The sequence below is a fragment of the Eucalyptus grandis genome, chromosome 10, assembly GCF_016545825.1.
Source record: "Eucalyptus grandis isolate ANBG69807.140 chromosome 10, ASM1654582v1, whole genome shotgun sequence".
NCBI lineage: Eukaryota > Viridiplantae > Streptophyta > Magnoliopsida > Myrtales > Myrtaceae > Eucalyptus > Eucalyptus grandis.
This window is the reverse complement of record NC_052621.1, coordinates 25,463,549-25,489,273: the sequence shown is the minus strand read 5'-3', so window position 1 is coordinate 25,489,273 and position 25,725 is coordinate 25,463,549. Positions and strand designations below refer to the sequence as shown.

The 25,725-nt window shown below is 40.4% G+C and overlaps 1 protein-coding gene, 1 long non-coding RNA gene and 6 other non-coding genes across 10 annotated transcripts; 7 read left to right on the top strand and 1 right to left on the bottom strand.

Moving 5' to 3' along the window:
• Positions 1-541: 541 nt before the first annotated feature.
• LOC120289273 lies at positions 542-657 on the top strand. The gene has a single exon (XR_005547197.1). It is a non-coding gene; the product is annotated as a U5 spliceosomal RNA (small nuclear RNA).
• Positions 658-2,646: 1,989 nt separating this feature from the next.
• On the top strand, positions 2,647-2,842 carry LOC120289258. Its single transcript, XR_005547182.1, has one exon. It is a non-coding gene; the product is annotated as a U2 spliceosomal RNA (small nuclear RNA).
• Positions 2,843-4,549: 1,707 nt separating this feature from the next.
• LOC120289274 lies at positions 4,550-4,668 on the top strand. The gene has a single exon (XR_005547198.1). It is a non-coding gene; the product is annotated as a U5 spliceosomal RNA (small nuclear RNA).
• Positions 4,669-9,054: 4,386 nt separating this feature from the next.
• LOC120289263 lies at positions 9,055-9,251 on the top strand. Its single transcript, XR_005547188.1, has one exon. It is a non-coding gene; the product is annotated as a U2 spliceosomal RNA (small nuclear RNA).
• A 568-nt stretch (positions 9,252-9,819) lies between these two features.
• LOC120289285 lies at positions 9,820-9,937 on the top strand. Its single transcript, XR_005547209.1, has one exon. It is a non-coding gene; the product is annotated as a U5 spliceosomal RNA (small nuclear RNA).
• Positions 9,938-12,342: 2,405 nt separating this feature from the next.
• On the top strand, positions 12,343-14,030 carry LOC108955516. The gene is made up of 2 exons (XR_001981677.2): positions 12,343-12,503; positions 13,025-14,030. It is a non-coding gene; the product is annotated as an uncharacterized LOC108955516 (long non-coding RNA).
• Positions 14,031-14,748: 718 nt separating this feature from the next.
• Positions 14,749-14,941, top strand: LOC120289266. The gene has a single exon (XR_005547190.1). It is a non-coding gene; the product is annotated as a U2 spliceosomal RNA (small nuclear RNA).
• Positions 14,942-15,290: 349 nt separating this feature from the next.
• On the bottom strand, positions 15,291-19,265 carry LOC104422409 (protein NRT1/ PTR FAMILY 8.1). Of its 3 annotated transcripts, none has more exons than XM_039303920.1 (6): positions 19,060-19,265; positions 18,482-18,931; positions 17,914-18,104; positions 17,608-17,825; positions 16,860-17,413; positions 15,291-16,411 (listed from the first exon to the last, which is right to left on the bottom strand). In XM_039303920.1, the coding sequence occupies exons 3-6, from the start codon at positions 18,017-18,019 to the stop codon at positions 15,577-15,579; spliced, it is 1,713 nt and encodes a 570-aa protein (XP_039159854.1). In that variant the 5' UTR covers positions 18,020-18,104; positions 18,482-18,931; positions 19,060-19,265; the 3' UTR covers positions 15,291-15,576. The 3 variants fall into 3 exon arrangements, with proteins under 3 accessions (XP_039159854.1, XP_010033029.1, XP_010033032.1); XM_010034727.3 differs by having other exon boundaries at positions 18,482-18,768; XM_010034730.3 differs by lacking the exon at positions 18,482-18,931.
• Between the last annotated feature and the right edge of the window lie 6,460 nt (positions 19,266-25,725).

Below are 25,725 nucleotides of genomic sequence, written 5' to 3'. Positions count from 1 at the left end.
CATATTTTGAGTATTCACTCTTGTCACTCGCGCCACCATCCTATAGACAAGCCAATGACAGACTCTTAGTTTCTAGTGTTGGTGGGAGTTGGCATTTTATAAGATCGTCAAGTTCTACGCCTAGGGAGCTGCGTAAACATTCTAATGTCAAAACGTCCAACAAAGTCCAAGCTATTCAGCCGAGAGTCAAGTGTAAATCGAAATCGAAATCTCATCGAGGGGAACAAGAGATTTCAGCCACATTTTTAATCTGTCAATGTGCAACAAGGAAAATTGAAACAGAAGGCACGGAAGGATCTTTACTCATTGATATTCATGATCTCATGGAAATGGAAACAGCTTGAGGAAGATTCTAAGATGATTCCACCCGCGATAGGTGCTGATAGAAAAAATGGATAAAATGCTCCACTCCAATATTCAAAGATGATTCCGCTAGTGGTAGCAGCATGAACGGTTCCAAGTCCCACATGGAAAAAGAGTCGAGAAATGGGAACAGGATCAGTCACTAAAACACGAGGTCGTTTCTCTTGTAAAATCACGCAGCCATGTGGTGAGCACAAGCGAACTATTCTTTCGCCTTTTACTAAAGAATACCGTGTGCTCGCCACAATTAGTGGCATACGCCTATTTTTGGAGGGGTTCCTTAACTGAGGAGCTCCTAAAATAGAGTTAAAATTGAATTGTAGCAATACAGGTTTCATCTCGACATACCAGCATGCTCACTAGTCATTCCAAGCTTTCAAATTATGAATTCAACTCCTTAAGTCAACTGCCCTGCTGTTGAATTAGTCCCGAGTCTTAACCATTGTTCAAGCGACCATGTCACGTTAGAACCGCAGCACTGCAATGCCGATCGCCAAATGATACCCTCTTGACTAACAGGTTTATGGGTGCGTTTGGAATTGACTTTGCAAAGGGCTTTGGGCTTCTAAAGATACTTAGGCCAAAGTTGGAGTGTTTGGGAACCACTTTGCAATTCCCATTAGGCCAAAGTTGGCCTTCTGAAGGCTGAAAACCCAAGGCGGGTGTAAAGGTGCCTTGGGCTTTCAGCTTTCTCGGCATATAAGTGACACTGTTCATCATTATATTTTCTTCCAAAACCATCATATTGTACTGTTCATCTTCTTCTCCGTTGAATGACTTGTTGCTCGAAGCTGTGAGTGGCTGCCGACGGCTCGGCATGGTCGCGGTGGCCCAGGAGACTGTCGCCGGGGAGTGGTGCGTGTTTGGGGTGCGGCGATCGCCGTGGGTCGCGGTGGGTCCCGCGACCTCGTCGACCCAAATCTGGGGATGGCGAGGCCGCCGCGACCTCGCTGCCCCAAATCTAGGTTGTGGTAGGGTCCCCTGACGTTCAGCAGCCTCTCGCCGAGGTCGCGGGACCTCGCCGCCCTAGATCTAGGCCGCGGTGTGGTCGCCTGACGTTCGGCAGCCTCCCGTCGAGGTCGCGGGACCTTGCCGCCCTAGATCTGGGTCGCGATGGGGTCGCCCGACGTCCGGCAGCCCTTGTCGAGGGTCACCCGACGTCTGGCAACCCTTGCTAGGGGTTGCCCGACGTCCGGCAGCCCTCGCCGGGGTTCGCCCGACGTCCGGCAACCCTCGCCGGCCGTCTCCCACCTTTGCCCTTGCCGGTTAATTTTTTTTTTTTTTTGATAATTTTTTTTATCACAAAAGTCCTTTGTAAATATAATTCCCCAAACACCATTTCACTTAAAAGATACTTCACAATGAACTTTTAAATTGTAATTTACCAAACACAATTTGCATTATGAAGTCCTTTGCATTTTCCCAATAGCTTTCTCCAAAAGTCCAATCAAACACACCCTATATGTGACTATCTTGGAGCTTGTAAGAGCTTAAAACCCCAAAGAGCATATTTATGGAGTCTTTCCTCTCTGAAAAAAGTAGCCAATACCTTTAGCAATGTCGGGCTCAGAGGAAAAGAAATACGTGACTATCTTCATATGTCCTTTCGCCTTTCACCAGAGAACCATGAGTGTGCACTTGTAATCCTTGTAATATTCAGGCTCAACAAATGGGTTGTTAGTTTCAAATCATCATTATCATTGGACCAGTTGAGGCTTCAAAATGCAGAATAAATGAACCAATTGTTTCATGCAACTGCTGTCCCAATAGAAAAGAATGAACAAACTCCAGTTCATTTTAATGGGCTTACTTATTCATATATAGAGTCACGCTCTCGCATGGGTAACAACGAAAGAGCGAGAGTGATAGGACAGTGAATTCTTGCTTCGCATCAAGCCTTGCGTTTCTAGTTTTCAAGTTTTCACTTGCTCTCTGCCTCATCATAAGTAGATGTATTGGTGTTCAATCTCGACCAACTAACAAACAACACAGATCAATTGCTTTCTCTTTCTCTAAGCCAAGCCAAGTGCTGCGGAAACTTTCTTAGTTTCTTTATAAGGATGAGATTCGAACTTTCGACCAAAGTTGGTATATGCTGCCATATCCGTTTCAATCCTCACATCTCAACTCCACTGAAGGTTTACATGAGTCTTCTAAGTCTGCTATTGTTTTTATTTTTTCATGGGAAGAGAAACGGTGAAATGGAGTCCCACATCAGGCTTAAGAAAGGAAACATGGACAAGAGCTGGGGACAAAATAGGAGGCCAGGCGACCAGACTAAGCATACCTTTCTCGGCCTTTTGGCTAAGATCAAGTGTAGTATCTGTTCTTATCAGTTTAATATCTGATACGTGGGCCATCGGTCCACATGATATTAAATTAATTTTTTAAGGGGGAGAGGCCGCTACAGTAGCTTGCTACTGGGCCTCTCGCGCGTCGCTCGGGTGTCGCACTATTGCCCTTGCCTGGCGCACCCCACCCAAGCCCAGTCGAAATGAAATTTCTTTCTCAAGCGTGCCTCCACCATTATCACTCTGTTTACTTTGGTTGTTGCCGTAGGAACCCAAGCAAACATCGTTGCTGAAGCGAGGAATCCAAAAGACTGGTGATTTGTCTGGTTTTCTCAGATTTTTTTGTGCCAAGTGGTTCTGTTCCACAAATTCATGGCTCCTTTTCAAACCCACCCACCACAAATATAAACCTAGCTGACCCGACCGACTTTTCCCAAAGATCCTCACCACAAATATAATTTAACCTGACCCAACCGAATTTTCCCAAAGATCCTCATCAACATCTTCACAGAATTGAGCCTTGAAATTCCTGAACTTTTCTCACATCTTCTGCATTGAAAGAATTGGATGCATAGCAGCTAGAAACAATAGTTTGCTGAGGAAAGATGTCTTCAATCATTTTCAGTGTCAGAGCCATATTTTGAGTGTTCACTCGCATCACTTGTACCATCATCCTATAAATAAGTCGATTACAGGCTTTCATTTCTGGGGTTGGCTGGAACTGGCATTTTATAAGATTGTCAAGTTCTGCGCCTTGGGAGTTGCATAAAAGTTCCAATTTCCAAAAAGTGTCCAGCAAAGTCTGATGTATTCAGCAGAGTCGAGTGTGAATCGAAATCTCATCAAGGGGAACAGCAGATTTCAGCCACATGTTTAATCTATCACGTTTAATCTGTCAATGTGCAACAAGGAAAATTGCAACAGAAGGCAGGGAAGGATCTTTACTCATTGATATTCATGATCTCATGGAAATTGAAATTGCTTGAGGGAGATTCTAAGATGATTAGGGTATAACCAGGCCAGTTAGCAAGGTAAAATCAGTTGCATGTCTGTAAATATTCAAATGTCCCGTAAGGCCAATAATGCAGTGTCGGTGGTGCGGCGCACATTCTTCTTTCCTTGCAGTAGTTCATGATACAGCAAATGTTGTTTTACCTTCCAAATGATGCAAATCTTGTTTGAATATGTGCTGGCTGAGTTACATCTTTACACCATGGATATGGACACTTCACAAAAACTTGAGAATGGACTGGAGCTGTCAAGTTTGCTTTCTGTTTCAGATATTTCCACGTCCTGCAGCATCTTTGGACAACTTTTGTCTGAAATTTATTGAAGGAGGACGTTCTGGATAAGAGCAACAAGTCCTCCTCTTCTTTCTTTCCCAACAATTCAGTTGATTTTCCTAGTTCTTTAAGTTTCTCACATATCTCAACCGTTCAACTGGAAACTGAGTTTCCTTCTGCCGATCTAATGGCTGCACAAACTTGCCTGGCTGCCCACTGTTAGATTCGACAGTTTCATACTACACTCATCTCTTCTCTGAAAGTGGAGGACTTATCTTGGGTCTGTAAGACAGGTGTCTTTTCTGCGTTATACAAAACTCATTTGAGACAGCAAATGGGGTTGCCATTTTGTTTCCTATACTCCCTGTCAATATGATCCGGTCAATTCACCACCACGGTTTCTGATCTTAGCTCCCATTTGAGAAACCAAAGGACTCGATAGATGCTGATTCAAGTTAAAAACGGATGAAATGCTCCCCTCCAATATTCTAAGATGATTCCACCAGCGGTAGCAGGATGAGCAGTTCTAAGTCCCACATGGGAAAAGAGGAAAGAACATGGCAATAGGACCAGTCACAAAAACACCAGGTTGGCGATGGGGAAGAGTTACGCAGCCATGTGATGAGCACAGAGCGAACTATTCTTTCGCCTTTTACTAAAGAATACCGTGTGCTCGTCACAATCAGTGGCATACGCCAATTTTTGGAGGAGCTTCTTCAACTGACGGAGCTCCTAAAAAAGAGTTCAGAAACGCATGGCATAACAGGATAGGTAAGAACAATACTTAGGAAGTAGTGAAAGCGATTTCAACACTTGTACTCTGCAAATTTTTATGTGGCTTTGACATGCATATTTAAGTAACCTTTTTGCCTTTAAGCTACGCCCAGGGAAAGTGCTGAGCGCGGAAGATCGGCCAACGGATGACTCTGGAGTTGCAAGAGCATAAACCACAGAAGGGACTTTGCTTGGAGTTGTACCTTCGTCTAAAAGTGGCAAAGACACCTGATGCAGATAATCAGAATCCTAGAAAATAGATGCGCCACCATGGAGGACCGATGGAAGTCCTAAGTTGAAAGGAGAGGAGACACGTTTGACAAGGATCCACTTGAAAAAATCCCAATCGAGTCATTTGCTAGAATCCTGCGGCCACGTGGTGAGCACGGAGCAGACTATTTTTTTTTTTACCTTTTATTAGAGAGTACCGCTTCCGTGTGTGCACTGTAAGCGAGCGGCGTACTTCTATATTTGGAGGGGCTCTCTTAACCCCAGGGAGCTCTCCTAGAAACGAAAACGAAACAGTCGGATGCCCGAGCAAAATTTCAGGCAGCTTCCTTCATCACAAATATGCTTCACATTTAGTAGTCAACGTGATGCAACTCCAGAATCTTGTTAAAAATCAGCTTCTCTAGACTTGGTTAAATGTGACGTCCATTGCCGTCCTCCATCCAATTTTTCAAGCTCTTAAAGTGGAGATAACACACGAATGTTCACCTCAACTAGTAATGCTTTCTGCCCTCCATATCTCTTTCTCTCTTTCGAGCGAGTACTAGGGCCTGGTTAGCTTCATATCGACCTTATCCTGGCATGCAGATTAGGCTTCGAGCATCCTTACTTCTTCATGCTTTAATGCCATACTGGCCCACGCCAGACCATGGACTGCCTCACCCATATCTTTTTGCCCATTTTGAGTCCTCGTCACTTGTCTAATATGGAGAATACCAGGCACTAGGCAGTAAAGAAGGCAAGGCGGTCGTGATGGTTCTGTTCTTTGATCAGTAGAGTACAGAAACCGGACCGTTCCTATGCCACCACTATGCAAATTAAAAAATATCAGTGCCATCCCGTGTACAGCTTTCTATCCTTTTTCAATGTTTGTTTGGTTTTTTCAGGGGAAGAGAAACAGTGAAATGGACTCCCACATCGGGCCCGAGAAGGCATTGCGGACCCTAGCAGGGAACAAAAGAAGAGGTAAAAGCAGTTTCAACACTTGCAAATTTGTATTTGTATGGCTTTGACATATTTGCCTTTGAGCTGCCACGACCCCAGAAAGGCATCGGCCCACAGATGACTCTAGAGTCGCAGGAACATAAACCACAGAAGAGACTTTGTTTGGAGTTATACCTTCGTCTAAAAGTAGCGAAAACACCTGATGCTTATAAACAGAATCCTTGGAAATAGATGCTCGAGCATGGAAGAGTGTTGGAAGTCCTGAGTTGAAAGAAGAGACACGTTTGACAGGGATCCGCTCGAAAAAATCCCTAGTGGGTCATCTGCTAGAACCGTGCTGCCATGTGGTGAGCATGGACTATCCTTTTCTTCCACCTTTTATGAGAGAGTACCGCTACCCTGTGTTCACCCTAAGCGAGGGCTGAGCGGCGTCCTCCAATATTTGGAGGGGCTCTCTTAACCACAGGGAGCTCCCCTGAAGATGAAAGTGAAAAACTTGAATGCCTGAGCAAAATTTCAGATAGCTTCCTATATCACAAAGATGCTTCGCTTTTAATACTAAAAAGGCAGTATGAATGCAACGTAATGCAACTTCAGCATCTTGTTAAAAATCAGTTTCTCTAGATTTGGTTAAATGTGACATCCATCACCATCCTCCATCGAATTTTCAATCTCTAAGAGTAGATATAACAGACGTGTGTTCTCCTCAAGTACATCGGCAGTACCTTCCGGCTTCCACATCTCCTTTTGGTCTCTCGGGCGCACACTAGGGCCTGATTAGCTTCAAATCGAATTTATTGCGGCACCCAGTTCAGGCGTCAAGCATTCTTACTTCTTCATGGTTTAACGCCATGTAATATATGGGCTTTAAAACAAGAAAATAAAATAAAATAAAATAAAAAGAAAGGGTTGAAAAGTCAAAAAGGGAAGTTGAAGGAAAGTGGAGGAAGCTTCGGCTGAGTTTAAAAAAATGGAGAGAGGGAGAGAAAGAGAAGAATATCGGCAGAAGCAGGGGAAAACGCGAAGCAGGGAGAAGAGAAAAAGAAGAGAAAGGAAAAAAGGGAAAAAGGAAAAAAAATTAGCACGCTTGTGGTCCGGATGCCTCATCAAGCCGACTCAAGTGTGTTTTGCAACGCCGATAAGGAATCGAAGCTTTTAATCACCTATTTCAAGTAATCGCCGTGATTAGGGCTCAAAATTCGGATTTCTTGGATATTTGTTTGGTGAAACCCGATTTTTGAGTCATTAAGCTGTATATTTTTTAGAAATGGTACTTTATGATGTTGAGAAGCTATAGCATCTTACGGATCGTGATTTGAGCTTGTGGTTTGTTCGGAATGGAATTCTGAAGTTGGGGGCGCAATCTGGTACTGTAGCGAACAGTAGTTTCAAGCCTTTTTTTTTTTTTGTTGTTTTACTATTTTGGGGCAGCTGAGTTGGGGTTGTTGTCGTACGTTAAGAGAGCTTTCTAAAGACTATAAGACGACTTAAAACGGATTTTTGTGGAGAAAATTATGGTGTGATGAAGTTGGCACTTGGGTTGCACCTAGTGGGAAATGATGGGTTTTTCGATAAATGAGAGCTTTTGTGGCGCATAGATGTCGTTTTATCGACAAATAGGCCAAGTATAGACGAGTCATTATGCGAATATCATTTTTACTCTACCTTTTGATATCATTTTTCTATTAATTGTTAGGGATCCGAATGCATTGATTGGTGTGAGCATCGTAATTGATTTTTGGCTTTTCCCAAGTGAGTGACACTATTTCTTCTTTATATTTTAAACTCATGTTTTGAGAAATATGATGGATTATATATTTCATGAGTTGATAAAAAGCATATTTTGTTACATGAAACAAAATCGAGCTATTACTGCCATTTTTGTTGTTCGAAGGAATTATGTTCCGACTTCGATTTAAATGGTTGTTTGAAAAATGATTTGTAAAATTCTTTGTGAAAGAATCTTGAAATGTTTTAGAGAATGCTTTGATATTTATATATCAAATTTTGAGTTATGATATGACTTCCTTTCGATGTTGGATTCTTGGATATTGTGATTGGTGATTGTGATTGGTGGTTGGTGCTATGGATATGCACATACTATTCCAGTGGACCTTGAGGACCGTACCACCAACTAATAATAGGTGAAGACCATGCCAAGAGAGAATCTTGATCGTTTTGTCACGGACGTTACGAGTGACCATGGTTAGACATTTGAGCATGAATTGGTCAATGGAATGGATCGTTGACTTGTGATTTGAGTTTGGTCGATGGATTGGATCATGATATGATTTGATGAGATTAATCAATGGAATAGACCATTGATGCATGTTTTATGAGATTGACTAATGGACTGAACCATTGGTATATTCGGTATTTGAGTTATGATTATATTTTTGAGTTATGTTTTAAATGTGCATAGTGATTTCTCGATCCTTTTAGAAGAAATGTGTTACTCAGTGAGCCGTGGTAGCTCACTCATTTCTTATACTTATTTTTCCGGTTCTTTAGCGAGTCACAAGTAGGTGTGAGTGTTCGCTCGAGAAGGACTTTTGTGGTGGAAACTTTTTGGTATGACTTGTGCATAATTAATAGGTTTATAAGTTAGTCTTTGTAGAAAGTTCATGTTTTGATTTTTGTGGATTATAGATATACTCTGATATTGTAACCAATTGCCCTTTTTGTTAAATATATATATGTGGATGTATATATGTTGATATCGGGTTGAATTTTGATTACGTTAAGGCTACGTCCTTTGGTAAAAGGACGGCCGTGTCATGCCCCTTCTTCTTGTAAATTAGGGTGTGACACGCCGTACCGGCGCACGCCAGACCGTGGACTGCCTCCCCCATATCTTTTTGCCCACTTCGAGTCCTCGTCACTTGTCCTTATGGAGAATACCAGGCAGTAGGCAGCAAAGCAGGCAATGCGGTCTTGATGGTTCTATGCCTTGATCAGTAGAGTTCAGAAACTGGACCGCTCCGATGCCACCACTAGGTATTAAAAAATGTCAGTGCCATCCCGTGAGCAGCTTTCTATCCTTTTTCAAATGCCCGTTGGCTTCTTTCTTGCAAAGAGAAACACTGAAAAGGAGTCCCACATCAAGCATCAGCAAGGAATCACGGAGCAAAGCAGGGAACAAAATAGGAGGCGAGGGGACTGATCCAGGCATACCTTTCTCGGCCTTTTGGCTAAGATCAAGTGTAGTATCTGTTCTTATCAGTTTAATATCTGATACGTGGGCCATTGGTCCACATGATATTAAATTAATTTCTTGAGGGGGAAAGACCGTCACGGTAGCTTGCTACTGGGTCTCTCTGGCGTCGCTCGGGGCGTTGCACTACAGCCCTTGCCTGGCGCACCCCACCCAAGCCCAGTCTAATCTTTATTTACTCCATTCTGTCGGTAAATTAAAAATATTTGGTCATGAAGTAAAGTATTTTGCCAGTAATTAGGCCTGTATAAATTTAATTAAACACGAAAATCTGTAGGGGTAGACGAAGATAGAGATGCACTGAGAGAGAGCTTTTAGTATGTGCTTCTAGTATTTTGGTTCTGTCATACACGATTATTCAACTATTTGTTGATTAATAACTGCAATTATTTAATAAGTATATAATGCTAAAAGCGTGTCTTTTTTCACTATATGAGTTGTTATGCCGATCGACAAAAATATGTTCCAATGAAGAATCGATGAAAATAATTTTTCTCACCAGGAGATGCTGTCCTGGGCCCCGCACCCCTCATGCTCATCCCTTTGGGGTAAGTCCGCTTCTAAGTAAATGATTCAATAGAAATTTAATTGATGAGAAAAACCTAAAGGAGCCCCCCACCCTAGTTTTTCTTATGAAATGTCCCACATAGAATGAAGGGCAAGAACGTGGGCAGCATGGAGGGTCACAAAATACGAGGTTGTCCATGGAGAAAAGTCACGCAGCCATGTGGTGAGCACAGAGCGAACTATTCTTTCGCCTTTTACTAAAGAATACCGTGTGCTCGCCACAATTAGTGGCATACGCCTATTTTTGGAGGGGCTTCCTCAGCTGGAGGGAGCTTCTACAATTAAGAGTTCAAATGACCTAAGTGTCGCCCCTTAAAAATATGATGTCGCAGCGAGCGGCGCCTCTTGCTTAGGGTTCCGAATGAGGCTAGTTAGCATCAAAAATTGAACTAGCTGAATTTAGCTATGCAAATGATTCTGCCCTAAGATACCAGCACGCTTGTAATTCATTCCAAAGTACTAGTGGTTTATGGATTCAGTTTCTATGGTGCACTGCCCCGCTGTTGAATTAGTCTCAAGTTTTAGTCATTGCTCGGGCGGCCTTCTTTGACCACATCGGAACCCCAACATTGTCACTGAGCTTAAAACCCCAAAGAGACTATATAAGGATTTTTCCCTTATGGAGAGTAGCAAATACTTGTGGCAAAGTTTGGGCTTATAAGAAGAGAAATACGTGACTATCTCATAGATTTATCAAAATGGGTCATAAACTCATTATTTAATCTATATATATATATATTGAGCTGAGTTGTTATATTCAGTAAATATATTATACATGGATTTAAAATGGTAAAACCTAATAATATTATTTGAGTGTTAAATAAGTTATTTAGACACAGCCTACCTCCACGAGTCTCTCTCGCCCTCACTCGATCTCACACTCGCTCACTTTGGACTCTCACTTTGGTCTTAGTATGAATATTCCTAGATTGGGATAAATATAAAAGTATTCTAGTAATATGACTGGGTTGGATATAGGTCATTAGATTTGCATTGTGTATAAATTGGTTAAAACGGGTTAAATGGGTAGAACTATTTTTAACTCGATCCACCCGTTTGATAAGTCTGCTATGGCTACGCTTGTAGCCAAGATAAAAGTCAAGATATGAATTAATATATTCCATTTAGTGTTTGGTTCATACAATCGAATATATTCCATTTGGTGTTTGGTTCATACAATCGAATGTAATTAGGATATAGCCTGAATAAAAATATCTCATAAAGGGCGGGATAAAAATGCATAAAAGTCGGGATATGAATTAATATATTCCATTCGATGTTTGGTTCTTGTCCAAAATAGGACAAACACTAGATATAGTTGAATGTAATTGGGATATAGCTTGAATAAGAATATTTTATGAAGGGTGGGATAAATATGGATAAGATTTCCTATATTAAAGATATAAAAGTTATTCTTCTGAAATAATATCAATTTTAAATTATTAAATTTAATATAATAATTAAATATAAATAATATTTAAATTCTAATAAAAAGAGAAAATTAAAAATTATTATTTTAAAGGTGAATGATCATGTTTTCTATCTCTCCCTCTCACTAAATTTGGCATTTGCTGGCTAATTTGCTTAATTGATGTTGCTATAGCCCATTTACATTTTCTTTTTTTATCATAGTCAAACTTATGACTTTGGAATGCTTCAATGAGCTCCTTTGTTGTCTAAATTTAGATTGGAGAATAGTCATAAATTGATTGATAGAAATTAGCTCTCTTTATGCATTTGTAGTTTTTCTAATAGTAAATCACAAGATATTCTTACAATCACAATTCATATATTTTCATGTTCGTATAAATCGATATGCCGTTCATACCAAACAATAGACAAAATAAGATATGAAAATATTTGATTTTATTATTGTGATTTACTAAACAATTGATAATATATAGCAAAATTCATTAATTTTATATCCAATCCTATCCATTCTTATTCTAGTTAAAAATTCAAATGATCAAACTCTAGCCTGTCTCAATAAGTTCACTAAAGAACCTTCTTGCAATCCTTGTAACTCTCACGCTAAAAAAACTGGAGTATTAGCTTCAAACCAACGTTAAGTGGACTAAGATTAGGCTTTCAAAATGCATAACATAAGGAGCCACTAATGAACCAACGATTCAGTCTGATCGGCTGGGGAGCGATTCAATGAACCAACGGTTCAATCGGCTTACTTATTTTTTGTATATGGAGTGATATTTTATCATTTCTTGGGCTCTCTCGCATGGATAACAATGAAAGAGCAGGAGCATTAGGACCATGGATTCTTGGCTTCTTACTGCACATCAAGCCTTGCGTTTCTAGTTTCTGAGTTTTTCTTACTACACATCAAGCCTTGCGTTTTTAGTTTCTGAGTTTTCCCTCTGTTCTCTGCCTCATCATGAGTTGATCGATTGCCTTTCTAAGCCACGTGACTGCAAAATCTTTCTTGTAAGGATTGGGTTCGATCTCCGAACCAAAATCAGTGTTGTCCCCATACAACATGTAAAATATGGGTTTTGACCCAGTCAAAAAATAAAATAAAATAAAAAGGAGAAAGAATGAGAGAGGAATCGAGAGTTTTCGGGAGAGGGAAAAGAGAAGAGAGAGAGAGAGAGGAAGAAAAGATAGAGATAAAAGAAAAAGGAAAAAGAAAAGAAAAAGGGAGAGATAAAAGGGAAAGAGAGAAAGAAAAAGGAGGAGAGAGAGAAATTGAGAGCAGAGAGCTCTCGCTCAGAGAAAGGAAGAGGCAGAGAAGAAGAAGAAGAGGAGAAAAGAAAAGGAGGGGCTTCGCGCGTTCTCGTCATGAGAGCCTCCCCAAGCCGCATTAACTACGTAACGCAATGCCCGGTAAGTGCTCATGCCGCCCATTCGTTAAATTGGAGTAATTTCAGACCTAGGGCTTGAAATTCGGAATTTTGGGAAAATTGAGCGGCGAAGTATGATTTTTGAGTCATTAAGCTGCATATTTTTATAGAAATGGTACTTTGGGATGTTGTGAAGCTATAGCATCTTACAGATCGTGATTTGAGCTTGCGGTTTGTCCGGAACAGAATTTTGAAGTCGGCAGCGCATGCTGAAACTGTAGCGAACAGTAAGCTTCGAGCTTGTTTTTTTGCTGTTTCGGTACCGTTTTGGGCTTTCTAAAGACTGTAAGACGGCTTGAAACGGAATTTTGTGGAGAAAGATATGGCGCGACAAAGTTGGCGCATGGGCTGCGCCTTGTGGGAAATTGATGTGTTTTTGATAAATGCGAGTTTTCATGGCGCATAGGTGTCGTTTTATCGACAAATAGGCTTAGTATAGATGAGTCGTTATGCGAATATCCTTTTTACTCGGCCTTTTGATATTGTTTTTCCATTAATTGTTAGGGATCCGAGTGCGTTGGTTCGAGTGAGCGTCGTAGTTGATTTTCGACTTTCCCAGGTGAGTGGTGCTATCTCTTCTAAGAATTTATAAGCTCATGTCTTCAAAATGATAAATGATTGATATTTTATGAGTTATGAATAAGCATATTTGTTGCATAAAATCTGGATCGGGCATTTACTGCACTTTGATATTTAAGAATAGCATAATAACTTTTTGGTGGAAATATATATTCTGTTTGATGAATGGAATTGAGAAATATTACATGTTTTGAGTTTGTGAAACATTTTTATGAAGATCTCGGCTTTGAGATGATTTATGGAAGGCTATATGAGTATTGATTTGTGATGAGCTTTTTTTGAAATGTATTTGATTTGAAATGGATTTATGAGATGAGTCTTGAAAATTATTTAAGAATATTTTATGAAATGTATTTTTGGTGGATGAGCTGAGTTGCAAAACCTTTTGGAGATATATGAAATGATTTATGGATTTGGTTTGAGAATTATGGATTGTGTTGTTTTGGATTGATGTGGATGCTCAATATCGCTGTAAGCCCAGCGAGGGGCTTGTGGGTATGCGCATACTATTCTAGGATATCTTTGTGGGCCGAGCCACCGGCTAATAATAGATGGAGACCTTGCCAATGGGGGAATCTTGATCGCCTCGTCACTAGGCGTTGTATTGTGACCATGGTTTGATATTGAGCAACGGATTGGTCAATGGTCGAGTGGACCATTGACATGTGATATGAGATGAGTTGATGGAATTGACCATCAACGTGTAATTTGAGATTAGTCGATGGAATGGACCATCGATGTGTAATTTGAGATTAGTCGTTGGAATGGACCATCGACGTGTAATTTGAGATTGGTCGTTGGAATTGACCATCGACGTGTAATTTGAGATTAGTCGTTGGAATTGACCATCGACATATAATTTCATTTGATTATCAATGTGCGGTTTGATGAGATTAATCAATGGAATAGACCATTGATGCATGTTTTATGAGATTGACCAATGGGTTAGACCATTGGCATTTGCGTATTATTATCTTGAATATTTTTGCTTTGAACATATTGTGTTTAAGTAAGAAATGTTATATTTTGACCTTAAAAGTTTGTCAAATTTATGGGTTTGGTGTGATATGAGATTAACCAATGGAATGGACCATTGGCATGTGAATTAATGAGATTGATCAGTGGATTAGACAATTGATGTTTATTTTGATGTTATTATGAAATGATTATTTTGCTATAAATATAGCTATGTTGAGGTGTATGAAACTTATTCTTATTACTTTATGTTTGTTATATCTTGATTTGGGTTAAAAGAGTTACGGTTTGATTTTATAAATATGCATAGTGGGTGCTCGATCCGCTTAGAAGAGAGTTGCTCACCCCTTTATTTTACAATGTTTTTCACGTCCCTCGATTAACGATGAGTAGGTACGAGAGTGATATGAATGTGGGAACTTTTAAGAGATGGATTTTGAGAGTTTTGAGGCTGCATCCTTTGAGTGGAAGGACGGCCGTGTCATCCCCCATTCATGCTGTTTTGGGGTGTGACACAACAAAACCCACGAGATCGTTCTGTTTCAATCCCCTCTCATCTCGAACTCCACTGGAGGTTTTCGTGAAAGAGGGAAACAGAGTTCCACATAGGGAATTCGAAATGAACCACGGGTCAGAGCATGACAAAAAGAGGAGGCTAGACAACAGAGCAAAGCATACCTTTCTCGGCCTTTTGGCTAAAATCAAGTGTAGTATCTGTTCTTATTAGTTTAATATCCGATACGTGGGCCATTGGTTCACATGACATTAAATTAATCTTTTCAAGGGTAGAGGCCGCCGCAGTAGCTTGCTACTGGCCTCTTGAGCATCGGGGGCATTGCACTACTGCCCTTGCCAGGCGCACCTGACCCAAGCCCAGTTCAAAATGAATTTGTTTCTTCAACGTTTTGTTTATTTACTATCTTTTCGTCCCATGTAATGTATAGAACAAAAACAAATTGACGGATCTCTTGTTTCTAGCTCGATTAGCAACAGAGGGATTAAGAATTGGGGGTCAAGGACCGAGCTGGTGTTCATTTCTGACTCTAGATCTGATCCAAGGCTTGAAGTTGCACAACGTTCGTTGTTTCGTGTTGTCGTTTGTCGGGTTCTCCCCAGGACTCCTGCCTTAAACATTTGATCCACCGTCATACTGTCCACAACCGAATAATTGTTACATGTACCCAACTTCCGTTAAGCATAGAAAAGCCTGAGCAACTAGGACTGCAGGAAAAGCAACTTTTGCATGGCGCTCTAAGCTCAATCCGACGTGAAAAGCTGACACGATAAAATAGATTGCCCAACGACACAACGAAGCAATCGATAACCTACACAGAACTGTTTTTTCATGCACACCGACGGAAATAGGAATTATGTACTCCAGGCAGGCCATTCTTTAGCTTGAACCAGTGAAGCAGATGCCCAATCAAAGACATCTATTATAGTCACAAACAAACTGAGGTTACTGTGGATACGAGTTCCTAGGGTGGACGAGACCTGCACTTTCAGCGGAGCGTCCCCACCGCCTTCTTATACGTGTACCACTTCGCTATTAAGAGATAAACTCCCAAGTTGATCACGCTGAGGACCGCCAAGAGCCAAAAGAAGTATTGGAGGTGACCATAGTTCAGATTGTCCGGTATCCATCCCAGTTTCCCGTGTCTTGTACTAATTCTTGTGACAATAGTCACAAGGACTGAGCTCAAGTAGTTTCCAAGTGCATTTGTGGTAAGCGAGAGAGCGGAGCACATGCTCCTCATGGCATCAGGCGCTTGCTCGTAGAAAAACTCCAATTGGCCAACGAACGTGAACACTTCTGCACAGCCGATGAGGAAGTACTGGGGGACCTGCCAGAATATTGACATTGGTACGTACTTGTAATCGTAGTAGTCATGCCTCCTTACCATCTTAAGTCTAACGACCTCCAGTATTGCTGCCGATATCATGGCGAAGATGGATATGAAGAGGCCAATCCCCATTCTCTGCAGTTGGGTCAAACCACTTTTGTGACCCGTGAATCTCCTTGCCACTGGAACAATGATGCGGTCGTATACAGGGACCCAGAATAAGACGCTGAGGGTGTCAAAGATAGAGAGAGAGGCTGCTGGAATTTCGAAGGTAGAGTTTCCAACATGAGGGTCCATAGTATAGCCTTGTAAAACGAACAAGGTACCCATCTGGTTGTACACAGTGGCAAAGACGATTCCAGTGGCCCATACAGGAAGCAGCCGTATGATCGCCTTTAGCTCCTCCACTTGGGTGACGGTGCACAGCCTCCATGGATTCACGGGATCCTTAACGTGATCGGTTTGTGTTTCCACAGCAGCTTTGTCAAAGAAACTGCAGATTTACAAAATGCAAAGAAACTAATGTTAGGACAAGCAAGTGTGCTGAAGGATTTCTTGAAATGTAAAGCATCATAACATAATTAAACCAAAATGGTTCAACTCACAAAGTAGAGCAAATTCAGAAATAAAATTTCACTATTATGAATTTGATGAATATAGCAACTCTCTTGAGGATTGCGGATTAGAGCTTTCTTTTTTCTTTTTCCATTTTGTTCTGTGTGGACCAGAGTGCATCCTGTCTCACGTATACAGCAGTATAACCTTGGAACTAACAATCATGCAATTGATCCAATATGTGCTGCACGATTAAGAAATATGTTGGGTCTGCTCACTTTCAACTGGCTCAGTTGACTAACTAATTTAACCTGAATAAATCAAGGAATACTGATCTAAGCATGGTTGAACAGAGCAATCACACGAACGCAATTTGAAGCGCTAACCTCAAATCTTGGGTATGATCGAGCTTTCGGCTTCCTTTGATTGCAGACTCGGCATCTGCAGTCTCATATAGTTGAGACTTGTCAGCTGGTACTTCCACTCGATATTTTCTGAAGGATGCCACCACCACTTGAGAGAGGCGGGTGAGGGGGCTCCCTCCAGGCTTTTGGTTACGATAAAGGCGCGTGCCTGAAAAGAAAGTACATACTGCGATTGCCATAGCAGCAGCTGGAATGCCGAAACCCAATCCCCACCCCACATTGTCTTGTATATAGACCAAAAAAGAGCCCGCAATGAGTGCGCCTACATTGATTGAGAAATAGAACCAGTTGAAGAAAGAACCCTTGCGTTTCTTCTCGGCCTCGTCAGCATCGTCAAATTGATCGGCTCCATAGGATGAGACACAAGGCTTGATCCCTCCAGTCCCCAGGGCTATGAGATAGAGTGCTATGAAGCACACTGCGCTTTGGATATCCGTAGCATGGCAATTATCTTTCCCTGTACAGGTTGGCTTTAGTCCCGAAACTGATGCCGAGAGCGTCAGCAGTGTCATCCCCTGTGTATAATGATATAGTAAGTAAAGCTTGCTGAATCTTGATTAATTGTAAAAGTATGCTATCAGTTCTAGTCGGTAAGCTGAATTTGTAAATGTTCAACAAAGAAATGCGGAACCCCTCGTTTGTGCAGCACAAATTGCGCAGGTTGATTATCAAGTACTCAGATGAGGAAGAATATGTAAATGTGACTTACGAAAACATAGATAATCGAGAAGCATGCTATGGTCCAATATCTCCCTAGATAGGCATCGGCAAAAAAAGCTCCAATCAAAGGAGTTATGTAGCACGTTCCTGCCCAGTTCGTTACATTGTTAGAAGCGGTTGTACTGTGTTGATGCAAGCGGAGCTTGAAGTAAAGCACCAGATTGGAGCTCATGCCATAGTATGCCAGCCTTTCACAGCATTCATTGCCTATTGATAAGACATAAATTCCATAAGCATCTTCTCTCTGTGAATAAGGTTCAATTAAGCTCTTTAAGGAACTGGTTGTGTGAAGTACCTAGAATAAAGGGGCAGGCCTTCCATGTTCCAGTTTTCTTTTTGTTTGCAGGGTCACCTTTGTAGTCCACCGTTCCATCTTTCGTGTAAACATCTTCTTCCCCCATGGGTCTTGGCGATTCTCGTCTCTGCTTTGATTCGTCTCAGTTTGGCTTCTCGACAAATGGTTGTGGAATTTGTAATGTCTTCAGGCTGCAATAGAGAAGCACAATTCACATAAAACCTTTCTCCCTTCATTTCTCTACAAAGGCGAAATCACTGAAAGTTCCATTTCTGAAAGATCGACAAATCCTTTCAAGGGATTGGTGAAGTTGAAATTTTTTCTTCTCCAGTCTATCACACCGGCTTATGTATTTCTTAATCCCGATTCTAATCTTGGAAATGGACCCACAAACGACACCATATCTCATGAAACAAACAGCAAAGTTCTACAAATTCAGAGGCAGATCAGGAAGAATGCAAGAGCTATTCCCATCCAATCCAGCATAACGAGTGTAAAATAGCTAACTAAGCCAAACATAATAACGAGTTGAGCACGCATAAATTACTGAGCAAAAGTAAATAAATACCGCGAGAATCTGCAATACTCAATATCACACTTTGGCGAGCGAGCGAGCGAGCGAGCTCAAATTGCTTGATGTTAGCACCCTAACTCCCGATGCTTGCAATCAGCATTTATGGCCACATAAAGTTGTCGATGAAGATCATACGCTTTGATTTGACTTTCTAAACATTGCCAGTCAAATCAAGCACTGTCGATCTCTGACTATTCTCTCAGAGCTGCAGCGTGAAAGGAACTTCCGTATGATGGCGAAAGTCAGCTAAATCAAGAGTGCGCCCACCCAATTCATTCCGCCTGATTCAAACCCAATTACGGCGAGCAGCTCAGGATGTGGCCAGGAACGACACGCGAGCGTTCACAGAACTTAAAGGCTCAAGAACCGGGAAGTCAACCCACGAGTTTTGACTGACGTAATATAGTGCGCAGCTCACTGCTTACGGGAACCTGCAACTCTCGACTACACAGCTCACCAGAAAGAGAATTGCAGAACAGAGAGAAACCCGGAAACGCCTGGCGAGGTCAACGTCTCGAGCTTAAAGCGAAACAAAAGATAGAGCGGGCCATGGAGGAGGACCTCAATCTTACCTGCAGCGTCAGCTTCGTCACGTCACTCGGTGCTCCGCGAGAGAGACGAATGCTCAAGACCCGCGACGGAGAGAGCGAAGAAGACGGCGGTGGTCGTCTTGAATCGCCACCGGCGTCGGGAACGACGGAGCTTTTAGTAAGCTCGCGCCGTTGCTCTCGGACGGATAGCCGAGCTTTGCTTCCCAAGCGGTGGCTTCTTCCCAATTATCTCTTAACTTTTTATCTATTCCTTTTCCGCGCGCGTTATAAAATATATAATATAAGGTCGATTCGGCCAATGGCATGCGCATTGAGTCTCCGCGACGCCGTTGACGCTGACTATTTTCTCAGCACTGCTTAGGGCGCCAGTATTGGACCTGTAAAACGGCTGTCTCGAAATGAATCTTTTGGACTGATACTGATTTATTATTATTATTTATATTGCATCGTGTGAACCCAAGAAGTCATGATAATAATGATGATGATGATTTGCCGTGAAGCTTTGACTTGTAAAAGATACCATTATGATTCTGCCTCCGCTGGTCACCGTCAACGTTTCGGATTCCATCTCAGCTAAGGGTCGCTTTTCTCGCCATTAAAAGATGCCTGTAGAGTAGGAATAGGGTGGGTTTCGACTCCCACGCCCTGCAAGAGGCATGGCAAAAGTCTGAGAGTGAGTGTAGGGTAGGAATAGAGTAGGACTAACAAAAAAAAAGATACCCGTAGAAAATGAAGCCCGCCTTGGATTCCTTTTGACTCGTTACTAGATGTTTGAAGGGAAAAGGCTGTTGGTTCGAGAGCATTTCAAGTTTGGAAGCCGGTTTAATACGGTTCGCGTACGCTCGCGAGGGGCCGATTCGCGCTTCATTTAATCCCGTGTATAAATTGCACTCTCGACACATATGATTCACGTTCGACACACAACACGAGTCAATGGATTAACCTGAGCGAGTTGGCGCTTTGTTATGCGTTTGTTTTTTTTCTCTGGTTGAGTAGCCAAGTGTCACGGGCCGATCGATCAACTCTCGATCACTTGGAACATCATCGTGAAATCAGTACGGTCACCGGCTTGAGAGGAGAAGGGTTTTGTACGACATGGTTGGATCGATTCAGGCCCTTGTTTGTTGATCTTTGGCTCCTTTCGTCGATTCGGGTATCATCGACAAAGGAGACACTGGAAGATGCTGCCGACATTAGCGGCGAAGCCTCGTTTGAGGGAGTGCGAAAACGAGCACGGACCAGACCGGAGCAGACTGAATTAACATCGGCCAAACTTCGAATTGTCCATGAAAACAACCGGCCGCAGACCGGACAACAAAGAGGTGGGGCAGCGGGTGGAGGCGTTCCTCTTGGACTGGTCTGAGGGTCGAGAACGATGCATTCAGACCGGAGGAAAGCGGCCCAACCATGTCTCCTCCATGGACTTGCCTGCCTCTCTCACCTCGTCTCTATCAAAGGAATATTATGTTCACATGCGTGGAAAATGCCATCAGATTTGGTTCTCTGAATCATCTTCCAGTTTAACACCTTGGACGCAATTTAAACAGCTTTCACACTAACATATATCGAATCATACGCATATTTTGTAATGACCTGATTCAATGAGAGCGATGAGTAATTGTTGGTGCGAAAGGGCCTAGACAAAAAGTGGCTCCCAACAGATTTCAAGAATGGCAAATGGGTAGGAATGAAACGAATTATACATTAAAATTTTTCCTTTGTTTTGATACATAGTTCGTTTCATTCCTCTATGTATGTATGTATGTATGAACTGGAATTAAATTAAAAATGTGTTCTTTGACATAACAGCAAATTTTACTTTAAAACTTCAAAGTTAAGCAAGCCCAAACTAAAGTATTACTAGAATGGATGACAATTTCTGCTTATACACCAAAGAGTAAAATCGCGAGACTCGATACCAAAAGCATTAAAATAGACAATATCTCGATGTCATAGATTCGTGATTGGACCGATCCGATCGTAATTTCTCGATGGAGTGCACGAGGCCGAGAGAATCCGCGGAGTTCGAGCTCGGGGCCTGCGATGTTGATTTGGCGTGCGTGTTTTGCTCTCGTATGGTTTTTAGGACCATCTTATGAGATGAGAGTGATTAGAAAAAGATGTAATCAGATGTCAATCAATGCGGTTTAATTTAATGGGGGCTTGCTGGAATCGGCTGCTCCCTTTTCGAGCCTCACTTCGACTTCGACTATCTCACGCTTAATTTATATCGTTGTAGCCTTGCAGATTCGTTTTGCCATGGCTCGGGCTTTAACATCTATGACTTCATCTTTTGATTTTACGGGCCGTTTGGTTGAAATAATAAAATAAGGTTGTGATGTAAACAGCTGTTGCGCCGTAACGTAATGAAGCTGTAATAGGTGATATGATGTTTGGTTTAAGTAATGTAATTCCAATTGTTAAATCTGGTTTTGTGAATAACAAATGTAATAAGGAGAGGATAGCATCCGAGTTTCCAAATCATTTCTAACATGATGTGTTTGTTTGAGCAAAAGTGTTTTCCAGAAATTAGTTTTCCAGCCTTTTATTAGTTGGTTCATAAAAAATGTTTAGTCAACTGAAAATACTTTTTGGTCAATGAAAAAATTTATGCATAAAATTAGAAAAATGAATTCTTAAATTTAAAGAGGTGGAAACATTTTCCAAAATTGCTCATCTCGATTTTTTTTTTTTTTTCCTTCTCCCTTCGCTGGTTGCTAGGCCTTGGGGATGGTTGGTGATTGGCCACAGGCAAGTTGATGAGGCTAAACTTTTCCAGATCCCAACGAGCTCAAACCTTGCAAGATTCCAACGAGGCTCAACCTCGCCCCAGGCTAGTGAGCTTGAGCTATCCAAGTCTTGACGAGGTCGAACCTCACTTGTCGCTTGTCATTGGCCATCATCAAGGCTTGGCAATCAATGGAGGAAGAAAGAAAAAGAAATAAAAATAAAAATCGTAAAAATTCGACTTTATTTTTGCTTGACATAAAATCATGAAATTGAAATTATTTCCCAATTAACCTCTAAACAGCATGAAAACATTTTCAGTCATATATCACCATAAGAAAAATTATCCATTTTCATTAAAAATGATTTCCTTTTCCTTAAAAGCATTTTTCTTTGTTATTAAGCATTTTCATTGTTTATGAAAACGTTTATGTATGAATTATTATCAATAATGAAAATATTTTTCATTGACTAATTATTTTGAGCGATTATTTTTGGAAAAATGTTTTCTAAATCATTTATTTTCCATGAAATATACAGAATATAAAATTAGAATAAGAGGCAGTGTATGATTCATGAGTTTAGGACCCATGTATATTATTAGATATTTGATTTATCATACCAAATATTTAGTAAATTAAATATGATTATTATGAAAAGTAAGCACATAGCATGTGATTACACTAGAGTATATATTATATTACAGTAATTATCACTTATATAACTAATCTTGAGTATCGCGCATAATTTAATATGTAAATATCAGCAATTATATGATAATTAGGTTGCGATTAAAATTTAAATTTAATCACATGATATGCCATTATATGAAAGTACACACACACACACAAAATTGAGCATTTATTATTGTAATTAATAACTAACGTAATCGTTATACAATGAATATCATGACCATAAAAATATTAGATGATCGTACCCAATTGTGAGCAATTGATACAATTACGAGACGTGCATCGTTAAAATTTAGATTGGGCTGGGCCTGGATTCTATTTTGCTGTCAAAAGACAAATCCACTACCTTCCATCAATTTTATTCTCCCATTGCTAAAATGGCTGGGCCCACGATTGCGTTAGACAAACTTCATCCGGATTTCCCACTAATATCTCCGGACTAAAAAAAAAAAAATTGCCTAAGGAAAATAGATAATTCTAAAAGGGATTTTTTTTCATACAACACGTTTCTTAATTTCTATTATTGTATATAAGATAAAATTTGGTACTTTATGGAATGGTTACTTTATATAATAGCAACACGTGATGTAACAAGCCAATCAAAAGTAAGTGATCATAAGATTTTAAGTGTTTAGACAGAAGTATATCGCTTAGGCAAAGTGATAAGTCAATCCCATCATGTCAATCATATGACCGCCGTATGAAATACTATTACAGGCGTCCATGGCAGCTTAGAAAGTTCGACTAAAGGCTGAGTGCCAACGAAGACAGTTCTCTTTGGTCACCCCAGAGACATCCCTGTATTTTACCGACAATAGATTCTATAGTTGGACAAAGTACTATTATGATATGATGATTTTTTTTTTTTTTTAAGGATCTGATGATGTTGAACAAGCATTTTTTTCAAGAGTTCTAGATAACCAATGACATAGGAAGAGATAAATTCATTCTTCCATACGTTGACAATTCAACGGCGAATATGTAGATTATTTCTCCCACCAAAGTTGGACTTAATAAAAATCCATATTCATGAGCCATTTCTTCATTCTCTCTTCTCCTTCTTTACGATGCGAAACCCTAAATAGATAAATAAACTGTCGGCTCATCGGGTACCCCGTAATTACACTAGTCATATCTATCGTACGATACTAAAGTTGAAACCGACCGTATGAGTCAAAACCGAGATCGTTCTTGTGATTTTATGGACCTAATAAGACGGGGTCAAAATTGACCGTGCACCGGTTTTATCGGGTTTTTTTTTCTTTCATCTCTAGGTTACGCTTCCCAACTACTGTGTATGGCCCATCCGAACGTTCGTACTTCGTAATCCAAGAAGATGGGACGTCCATTACGAGCCGCCGGAGATTGATTTTTTGACTCATCCATTCAATAATTATCTGTTCGATCATTATGAAAACGAAGTAGATCACGCTTAAAAAATTGCAGTCCTTTTCGCTTATATAAATTATGATTTATATTATAATAATATCGGCCTTATCCAATCATTACGAAATCAAACATTTATACCGACCACTTACGTTGCTTGATGAAATGCACAAGTGCGGAAGATGGCGGTGGTCCCTTCACCTCATACAACATCGCAAGCAACTCTCTCGAATTTCAAAGGCACCAATTAATTATTTGATTTTTGAAGTCGATGACGTGCCATGTTGCTTATCAGAGAGTTAAAAGTCTCGAAAACCAGGCTATTAAATTAATTAAAATCCACAGTACACGTGTCTTTCCGTGGCCCTTGATCTTACTATAATAAACTAGTCATTTCTATTGGTTTTAGCGCATCAAAAAATCATTTCACACGTTATTCTCCTTTGAACGGAACTTAGAGCAAATTTAAAAATCGCAAAGGAGCCAAAGTTGCACGTCGTAATTGCTTAGACTTTCTTTACAATGCAAGTGATGATGCAATGAAGGAGAGAGGGACAAGTCAGGGGTCTTAGAATGAATAAGTATAATGCTTGCTTATTTATTAATCAAGCTCGAGAAAGTCATTTCTTTTTTTCTTACATTTATAATAAGAAAATATCAAGTGGCTTCGTGTCGATAATTTCATTGATTAAACACGATTTTGCCGTCTTGATTCGTCCTTTCTTCATGTATTTGGAATTGAAAGAAAAACTTACAAAGCTTAAGAAGATATTTCATGTGATATTTACTTATTTTACTATTAACGTGCCAAAATTTGCCAATTACTTTTTGGTTGTGATTTTTTCTTTCTATTTTGACGCGTGTGAACTGTGAAGATACCTTTATTCATTTTAAAACATGCCAACTTTGATTGGTTAATGTTGAGAATAATATATTCCCTCACGGACTTTTTTCCTTCCCCATATTTTTTATTAAAAAAAAAAAACATTGTATGGATATTTGTACGTTGCGTTCTAGCCACATGATGAGTAAATTGTTTTTTTTTTTATTAAAACATTTGAAAATTGAGAATAGCTATACTTATCACCTAGAGAAAAGTGAATAGGTAATTGTGCATAAATAAAAGAATTTAAACAAATATCACAGCGAGACAATTTCTGATGAAGTAGTAGGATTTTACCGGTGTACAATTCTATCACAATAAATCAAAGAAATGAGGAATAGAGAATTGTACATAAAAGATTATAGTGGTTCAGCATTTGCAAGCCTACATTCACTATCCCGAGCTACAATCTATTGACTAGAATCCACTAATAAGAAACAATCAAAGGTCACAAAAATTGAGCTAAGAACACTTAGACTTGTGTGAACCACTCCTCACACACTCTCAGCCTCTAAAAGGTTACACAATTTTGCTCACATAGACGAATATATAAGATCACAAAACACTCTTTGGACTTTAGAATTAAAAGCTTCAATTCTTGTTGATGTAAATTCTTAATCCCGTTGCTTCAAAACATTATCTTATACTCCTCCTAGTCTAAGCTGACTATTGGACATATCTCAAAGACGACTTATTCAGCCAATCTACCCGTTGGCCTAGATCTAATTAAGAAGATCCAATAGCTTTGAGATTGCCCAGCTTCAAGCTTCCCATAATTTCTGCCGCCCATACAATAATTTGGATTTCCATAAGTCGAGTGCTTCAAGTTAGAAGGTATGTTTCACCTCAAATAAGTGGATAAGGGAAAATTGAATTTCTGATAGATACTAGAGAGACTTTCCTTTTGAAACTCTTTATCAATGTAGTGGGGAATCCAACCAATCGCCACCAGAGTTGCACAAGGTTATTATCTTCTTCCTAGTCAATTGATAGAACACA